Below are 9,632 nucleotides of genomic sequence, written 5' to 3'. Positions count from 1 at the left end.
TCTCCTTTTCTCTCTCACCGAGACTCCACTCAAAACCATAACTTCTCTCACTTTTTTCCTCAAACTCCTATACTTTCTCACTCACTAATTTTCTTCACTTCTTTCGTCACGTCGTCATCCCCTTCTCCATTCTAACCTAAACCTTAAAATTTAATCTTCAAAAGAAGACAAACAAAATCAAAACACAACAAAAATAACTCCTTTTCTTACATTCGTGACAATGGAATCACCCAACTCTTCCCCCATTTTCCCACAATTCACCCTTGACACCAGCAAAAACAATAACCCTGACCACTTCATTGTCGAGGACCTCTTGGATTTCTCCAACGACGATGCTGTAATCGCCGACTCCATATTCGATTCTCTCCCCGTCAATTCCACCGACTCTTCCAACGTCACCGCCGTTGATAGCTGCAACTCCTCCTCTTTCTCCGGCTACGACCCCCATACCATTCCCGACATTGGTAGCCGGAATCTCTCCGACGGTCATTTTTCCGGTGACCTATCCGTACCGGTATAGCACATTATATTGGTTATATCAAGTTGTAACATTATAATAATAATAATAATTATTATTATTATTACTATTATTATTATTACCATTATTATTATTATTTATTACATTAGTTATTACTCCATCTCAGAATCATTGACCAAACCAACACATTTCACAACCTCACAACATAACCCATGGGTAACGCACAAAGCCTGCATTACAATTTGACCATCTTTATCTCCCTTAAAATCGCTAACTTGTGTAAACACATACATCACAATCAGTTTGTCCTTCTTATCGTTCCAATAATTTCAGGAAAAGCTTAACAGAATTATCCACATTTTACGGTCCATTAAATACTTTTCTTACAATCATTCCTCCAGTTATTACATTTTTTTAGACATTGAAAACTTTTCCCTAGCTATGACGAACGTAATGAACGCTACAATAACTGCTCCACAAGTTAAACGTGCAAGAATTTAATGTATGTAACAAATTCTTAAATTATATATTATTACGCAATATGCATAATTTTTGTTATTTCATCTAAATTTGAAAGCAGTATGATGATATAGCAGAGCTAGAATGGCTTTCGAATTTCGTCGAGGAGTCTTTTTCCAGCGAGGACCTGCAGAAGATGCAGCTGATATCGGGCATGAATGCGAGAAACGACCACGTATCAAAGGCCCGCGGGTTCCACTCCGAGCCCACAAGAAGCGGGTTTCACTCTGAGCCCACCAGAAACAACCCGATATTCAATTCGGAAGTGTCGGTTCCAGCCAAGGCCCGTAGCAAAAGGTCCCGCGGGCCCCCATGCAACTGGGCCTCGCGCCTCCTCGTCCTGTCCCCAACGACGTCGTCGTCTTCAGACTCTGAGATCGTTGTTCCTGTCCCCACTCCTCCCTGCACAAAAAAGCCCGCAAAGGCAACACCGAGAAAGAAGGACAGCGGCGATGGCAGTGGAGGCGACGGACGAAGGTGCCTGCATTGCGCCACGGACAAGACACCACAGTGGCGAACCGGGCCAATGGGCCCAAAGACACTGTGTAACGCGTGTGGAGTGAGGTACAAGTCGGGGCGGCTGGTGCCCGAGTACCGGCCCGCTGCAAGCCCAACGTTTGTTCTGACAAAGCACTCGAACTCGCACCGGAAGGTGCTGGAGTTGCGAAGACAAAAGGAGATGGTGCGGGCCCAGCAGCACCAGCAACAACAGTTCCTACAACACCATCATCATCAGAACATGCTGTTAGATGTATCCAACAGTGAAGATTACTTGGTCCACCAACACATGGGACCCGATTTCAGGCAGCTTATCTAGTATGTGCTAGAGTAGGACAGCTGCTGTGGAGCATCCAGTAATTTAATTTGTAGCAGAGTTATTATACGTTCATTAGGTCATTCTAATTTCTTATTGTTTCTTTCTTTTTCATCCTAATTCCATTAGGGAATGGTTTTTCCCTGATTCATAATTTTTGAGTTTATGTAGACTGCACTCATGGTCACTCTAATATTTCTTCAACCCGTTTTTCTTTCACCCATATTTTCCAAACCTTATTTTCTCTACCTTGTTCTTTTTCCTGGTATTTGATATTTGTTTCTACCAACTTTTCCATAAACCTTTTTAAGAATAAAATAAAACAAATTATTTCATAAATTAAAATTAATTATGTATAAGTTAATGTATAGAAGATATATTTCAAATAGTTTATCTAAATTTTATTTTTAATTTTTACATGAACTAATTTTAACAAATTAATTTTGTTTTTATAATTTTTTTCAAAGTTCTTAGATAGAAAGAGTTTAAATAAATTTACGAATATAATAATAAGTTCTTATATAGAAAAAAAAAATATTTAATATTGATTTTTATAATCTCTATATTTGTATTTAACTTCTAATGTAGAAGTAATTCAAATTTAAAAGATTAAAATCACACATAAATTAAGGATTTAATAAAACAAATATATTTTTAAAAAGTACACGATCAAAGTACCTTTCACATAATTTAGTAAACAAATGTAATAAATACGAAAACAAATTAAACTGTTATTTTTTTACTATCAATTTATGTGTTATGCACATGCCCACATATTTTATTATTAAACAAGTGGGCTGAAGCACAACACATTTTCCACCTCATATTTCTAAATGTCATTGTTCTGAGGGTCACATGACTTTTGTTGGTTTCTTACTTCATAAATATTTATTGTTTTTCATGGAGATGGTTATATAACATAAGAAGCTCATGGTTTTCATTATATATGTCCTCGTAAATTCTGACTTAAATTTAGGTTTTTTTTCTATCAAACCAAATTTATAAGTTGTTTATGATTTTGTATATTTATGTAGAGAGCTAGAATTCATGTATGTGCTCGTGGTGTTACCACCATACCCAAAATTATAGTTTATAGGATGTAACACTTTCTACTTAAGAGTGTAACAACTAGAGAGTCGTGATTCAATTATAATTTAACCCACTTGGTCTTCACCATGGGATAATTGACTTACTTGCAACAATCTTTTCCTGAGAAATTGTTTCACTAGGAATCAAACTCTTCGATTGTGACTTGATCCATCTAACCTATACCACAGGACAATTGTGCAACATGCAATAATGTCCCTCTAAAAAATTGTCTCACTAGGTATCAAACTCATGACCTTAGTTGTAATACCAATTGTTAGATCAAACACTTATTACTAGTCTAAAAGATTTAGCTGGTAGTTAACTCTTTCTACTTCATAGTGTAATGTTCCTGTCGGTTGACTCGATTGCCTTTGTACGTCTACGACGATTACACGCCCAATTATCTCTGCCTTCGTTCGTGCCTTTCTTCGATCAAACACCTAAACATGCAAAGACAAAGGGCACCCTCGAGGTCGTTTGCACTCCGACGCTCAAGTCAGTTTTGGCTAGGAAACACCAAAAAGTAAGTTGTAAAAAGCTCTCTGTTTTATTTGTGTGTATTAGCGTAAAAGATGCGTAAGAATTTTCGTCCCTTATTAGGTTTGTTATTGCCCTTTATATACTCTAGGGGAGTCGTTGTTTCCGCTAACCACAATTAGGGTTACTCAGGGTGTGCCTTAGCGCCGCTATCACCCACTCTTAGGGCAATCACTAGTGCAAAAAGAAGAAAAGGATACGCTTTATTTAGTGCGGCTTTTGCGTTACCCGCTTTCGTAAAAAACGCGGTGGCAATTTTGAAATTATTTTGATTTACGAATGCGGTTATTTGAATAACCGCATTCGTAAATCAAAGCACTTTATTTACGAATGCGGTTATTTGTATAACCGCACTTGTAAATCAAAGTGCTTGATTTACGAATGCGGTTATTCAAATAACCGCATTCGTAAATCAAAATTTTTTGATTTACGAATGCGGTTTTACCTTTAACCGCATTCGTAAATCATTTTTTACCTTAAATTTTGAAGCGCGCCACACACAATTTCAAACTTTATTTCTCGTCTTTGCCTTCGTTTCGCGTTCGCACTCTGAGTTCTTCTGCTGCATCTGCATTCCATTTGTGCAATGTAAGTTTTTGAACTCTCTTTCTTCCTCTTCATCTTCACAAATATATGCATAAATGTTTTTCGTTTTTCTTATATATGTTTTTTTCCTTGCATTGGTGTCTCGGAGCACTCTTTCATTGTATTCGTGGTTTCTTGTGGATTTTTTGGTTTGCTCCGTTGCTGCTTCCCTGTCCGCCGTCGCTTCTGCTGCTGCCACCGTTGTTCGCTCCCGTGACTCTTCATCAACGTTGGCTTCACACAAGATTAACGATGTTTTAAAATTTTTAATTTTTTTTTAATGATTTGGCATATACAAGTGCGGTTAAAGCAAATAACCGCACTTGTAAATGGTATTTATAAATGCGGCTATATAGCCGCATTTATATTTCTTGATTTACAATTGCGTGTTGATCAAATGCGGTTGTAAAACCGCATTTATAAATTCGAAATAGCCGCATTTGTTTTATGTTTCTGCACTAGTGAATCTAGCGCGTAAGGCTCCCTTACTGGAGTGCAACCTCTGACGGGATGACCACCTGGGTACCAACTTGTGCACCTAATCTCTGGGGCCATCCGTCCTGGGGGGTGCCCTAGCTGTTCACGTGCCATGCATGCAGCCTACCCCTGGAACGCAACCCTAATGGGCCTTAGCGCTTCCAGCGGCTCTTTACTTGTGTCGCGCCTGAATGCGTTATCCACACCACACGCATGAGCTCTCTGTGACCTAGGACCCCGCCCTTCTCTTTGGATGATTTACTGATAATTGGTGTATGGTCTGGAGCCCACCTCTCGTGGACCAGCTCTTCTTTTTAAGTCACCGATGTCTGATGTCTCATCGCCCTCACTATATTACCGAGGACACGTCAGCACATCCTGATGACCAATGCCTGAGCACTCCTTGACACCCTGGGCGTGCCGCCTGCAAGGCACTGGCCCATGCCGCTCGTGGGACCTAGCTTAAGTGGCCCCACGTCAACTAGCAGTCAACGACGTCCAAGGACTGGTCGGTACACAAGCCCCCCAGTCTCGAGGTGTAACTTGTTCAGTGAAGAGACTTAGTCCTCGCCTCTGGCGACCTACGTGGCTCTGTGCGACGGGACGTGAACAGTGCACTAAAGTGACACTTCTCTGTGCCCGTTTTAATCTGCGCACATGTGTCTTGATCAACGGCCAAAACTTAATGCCGCTTGCGCTTCTTAGTTTACGTTGAGCATTCAAAAACGCGTGCTTCAATCACTGTTCCATCATTTTCAGAAACTCTTGCGATTGCTTCACCTTCTTCTTCAAACGTTCTCGCTTCTCTCTTGCAAAAAACCAGATCTTTCAACTCTCATCAATAAAAGGTATGATTTTTATCCATTGATCACCCTTATCTTCTGATTTCGCTACTTGATAATTGCCTGGGACTGTTTAAATTCCTTGCGTTTTATGCTTTCTCGGCTTTTTCCTCTGCTCCCCCTCTGTTTCTCCGTTTTTCTGGGTTTCTTCGAATCGCGCCATCATCTTCCACTAAACCTTCATTTCTTCCTTCTTTTTCTCTTTTGTTAGCTTTCTCCTTCAAATGGCTCGAACAAAAACCACTTCCAATCCTCCTCCCAACGTAGATTACAAAGCTCTGTACCCCTGGGCCTCCGAGGACCTCCTCGCTGAGACCTCTAGCTTCACCTCCGGCAAAAGTGTAAAAGCCTACATGGATGGCGAGCCTGACGACAAAGGTCGTGTCTTTGGGAGGGAGCACGACGCCTACGTGAGCGTCATAATGCGGGCGAACCCCTATGCGTCGATGATTGCGCGTCTCCTGAAGAACCTCCCTTCTTCTTTATGTATTCCACCATCTTCAAACGGGTAAGGGTTTGTTTGCCTTTCACGAGATTCAAACGCGCCTTGCTTACCGAAGTGGACGTGGCTCCTGCCCAGCTGCATCCCAACAGCTGGGCCTTCATTAGGGCATTCGCCATCTTGTGCAACCATTTTGGCCACACTTCTTCGATGGATGCCTTCCTGTACTTCTTCGAAGCAAAAAGCCTCGGGAAAAGGAGTGGCTGGGCGGGTCCTCCTCACTCTCTTTCAACAATCTTATAAGGGCTTCAGGAAGAAGTTCTTCAAGGTGACCCCAGCAGCGTCCACGACCTCACCCTTCTAGATGGCTTTCCCCTCTATTGGGTGGGAAAACTTGCACTCAAGAAGTCAAGAAGTCTGGAGGACCTAACCCCACAAGATAGGGAAGTTTGTGAATTCTTCTTCAAACTGGGGGCGGTCTTTGACACCGTCGAGCTGATCAAGTTTTGAATTTTACCCTGCCTCCCTCAAGAAACGCATCGGTACTTCTCATTTCTTCGCCTCCGCTTATTCTGTGCATGATTATCTTTGCTTGTCTAGTGTTGTTAGCTGTCTTTAGTTTCTTATGTCCTGTTGCTTACTGCATCATGTAGTTTCTCTTGCGCAACGATGGTGCTCAACGAAGAAAAGAGGGTGAGGTTGGTTGATGCCTTTGCTCGCTGCCAAGGGGCGACGAGTGGCACTGGCGCTTCAGCTCCTTCCGCTCCTATCGCTGCGATCCCACTCGCCACCGCCCAAGCCTCGCCCATGCTGACCCCCCTTAGGAAGAACAAGGGCGTGGTAGCTACTGATTTGGACGAGGACGAGGACATCGGGGAAGGCATCGTCTTTAAGAGACAAAGGGTTGTTGATGCGGTGACCTCACACTCGTCCACCGCGTCGTAGATGGGCAAGTTGTGCCTAGGGTGCCCCCCTCTTAGCTTGTATTTGGTCTTCCCACGAACAATCTTCTCTGTATTTATAAATACTTGGTTTGTTTCAACTGTCTGAACTGTTTAGCTGCTTTAAATCTTTAACTTCTTGAACTGTTTTCCCGATCTGACTTGTTGAATGCTACGCTTTACCTTGCTTTGACTTGCATTCTTCATGCTAGCGCATCTAACAACGCCTTCGACGAACACCTAAACCTTAGGTAGAACGCTTTCCTGCCCCCGCCCTACTGTATATTCCTCATTAGGCAGCAGGGGTTTTGCGTAGTAACCTGCAACCGAACTCACCCTCATACACAAAGGTGAGGGAATTTCTGGTGGTCACTCTTCGAACCTGCTTCGTAAGGCATGGGCAAGAGAGACCTTCTAACTGACCTCACTCCTATCTTACTGATCAAGGAGACGCTTTACTAATGTCGTTGGCGAGCCGTGTTGTCCTCGCCTCAGCGTTCTTGCTCAAGGGGGAGGCGCACTTCGCGCTATCCCGCATCGAGCTTCTGGGCCCAAGGAGAAATTTGTGTCTGCTCCCTACCTGTCTACCATGGGTCTGGGGAGAACTCACCTTGTGGACCACACTGTCTCCGTTACGGTGCTCTCACTCGAGAGAGGGGGAGTTCTCTACAAACCATCCTGCCCAGTCTCGAGACTTCTAGCCCGAGGAGGAACTCGTAACTGACCTCGTCCCTACTTAAAGTCAAGGGAGGATTTAACTGTGGACATCACTGATTTGCCTTGGCGTTCTCACTCGAGGGGGAGGTGTCCTCTGCGAACCTACCTTTACCACACTCGGGGCTTCTAACCCAAGGGACAACTTATGACTGACCTCATGAAAGAGGATTTCTCTTATGAACCTTACTGTTCTCGGCCTTGGTGAATTTACGCGAGGGGGAGGCTCACTGAGGAACCATACTATTCCCGACCTTAGCGTCTCACTTCAAGGGAGAGACTTACTTTAACTGTCGAACCATACTATTCTCGGCCTTGGCGAATTTACTCAAAGGGAAAGGCTTACTGAGGAACCATACTACTCCCGACCTCAGCGTCTCACTTCAGGGGAGATGTTCATTTTAACTGTCGAACCTTACTATTCTCGGCCTTGGTGAATTTACGCGAGGGGGAGGCTCACCGAGGAACCATACTACTCCCGACCTCAGCGTCTCACTTCAAGGGAGAGGTTCATTTTAACTGTCGAACCTTACTATTCTCGGCCTTGGTGAATTTACCCGAGGGGGGAGGCTCACTGAGGAACCATACTACTCCCGACCTTAACGTCTCACTTCAAGGGAGAGGTTCATTTTAACTGTACTGCACAACATGTACTTCAACTGAATAACTGAATTTATTGGGTGACCTCATTAAACATCCTCGCAAGGAATAGAGTGCCCCCTGGAAATGCATACAATGCAAATAACTTAACTTGAAACAACACTTTAGATTAACTGCGTCCCGAATACTAGAGGTCGCCCCACTCCCCAATCATTCTGAGTCATTGCACGTCATCCCCAAGGGCCTCTGTCAGTCCACTCGGAGGGCGGCTGGTTCTCTGATTGACCCGGGAGGGCTTCCTCTCGGGGTGAATGCCTTTCCTCTCGGGGGCCGAGTGGTGACAACACTCACCGCGCCCTCATTATGAGGTTGTTCTCGTAACACCTCTTCGGTTCCTTCTGATCAAACTTAATAGTGATCACCGTGCCTCCTAGAGAGGGAACTTCATCTTCAAGTGCCTGGTTGAGGTGATCGCTCCCACCCAGTTCAACACAGGTCTACCCAACAACATGTTGTATGCTGACGGGGCGTCGACGACAAGGTATTTGCCGTTTACAGTGCACGAAGACACGTCATCAGCGAAGGTAGTTCTGAGCTCTAGGTGCCCACGCACCCTTACCAGGTCCCCAGCGAAACTATACAAGCAACCCGTGTAAGGTCTCAACTGGTCTGGGGATAGTTGTAACTTGTTGAAGGTTGACCAAAACATTACGTCGGCCGAACTCCCTTGGTCGATGAGGACACGATGCACCCTTCTCCCTGCTGTTACTACTGAAATCACCACGGGGTCATTGTTGTGCGGCAAGACACCCCGGAGATCGGCCTTGGTAAAGACGAGATCGACGTCGGGGACCAGATTTGTCTCTTGGACCCCTATCGCCATCACCTCTCATGCATATTTCCTCCACTGGGAGGCAGTGTATCCTCCTCCTGAGAACCCTCCATAGATGGTGTGAACCTCGCCATGAATAGGTAAATGTAATAACTCAGTGCCACAATTGGATTGCGACTTAACCCATATGATCTCTGTCATAGGACAATTAATGTCACCTGCAATACGTGGGACTTTAATTTATAAGTTTACAAATTAAATTCATAAAGGTAGTGTGTACTCTATTCAAAGTTTTAGGCATACAAAATTGTTGAGGAAAAATACAAACACCATATGGTTTTAATTAAGTGTTGAAAACACCCAAGTTCAAATATGATCATGCATCATCTGTAACACAATTGATGCTCAACAACAAATCATGCAAAATGCAAGTGTTGCATTTGACAGATGAAACATCATGAAGTATTTTCTTACGTATAATAAATCACATATAGATCAGGTGAGAAGTGAATTAAACATCAAACAATACGTGCATTTTGTTCTAGCCAAGAGAGAGATGTCTCCTTACTAAAACATATAGATATGCCAAAAACAGTGGTTTCTAGCCCTAAAGTGTTGTGTTTTGATTATCAGTCTCCACTTCTCTTTATGCTGGGGGTTTCTTTCTGTTTCCTCATCACATTAAATCGTAATAACTCTAATCCTACATATCTGCCAATTACCATGATTTCCTCCTCGTCTCTCATAAATACTGTGATCGAG

General features: G+C 43.4%; 1 protein-coding gene across 1 annotated transcript; it reads left to right on the top strand.

Annotated features, from left to right (window-relative positions):
• On the top strand, positions 1-2,034 carry LOC137827090 (GATA transcription factor 9). The gene is made up of 2 exons (XM_068633301.2): positions 1-514; positions 1,059-2,034. Exons 1-2 carry the CDS (start codon positions 221-223, stop codon positions 1,812-1,814), a joined length of 1,050 nt encoding a protein of 349 aa, XP_068489402.2. The 5' UTR covers positions 1-220; the 3' UTR covers positions 1,815-2,034.
• Positions 2,035-9,632: the final 7,598 nt, after the last annotated feature.

The sequence above is a fragment of the Phaseolus vulgaris genome, chromosome 8 (genome assembly GCF_051622355.1).
Source record: "Phaseolus vulgaris cultivar YP4 chromosome 8, ASM5162235v1, whole genome shotgun sequence".
NCBI classification, from domain to species: Eukaryota; Viridiplantae; Streptophyta; class Magnoliopsida; order Fabales; family Fabaceae; genus Phaseolus; species Phaseolus vulgaris.
Note: the sequence above shows the minus strand (reverse complement) of the source record. Positions and strands in the feature narration are given on the sequence as shown.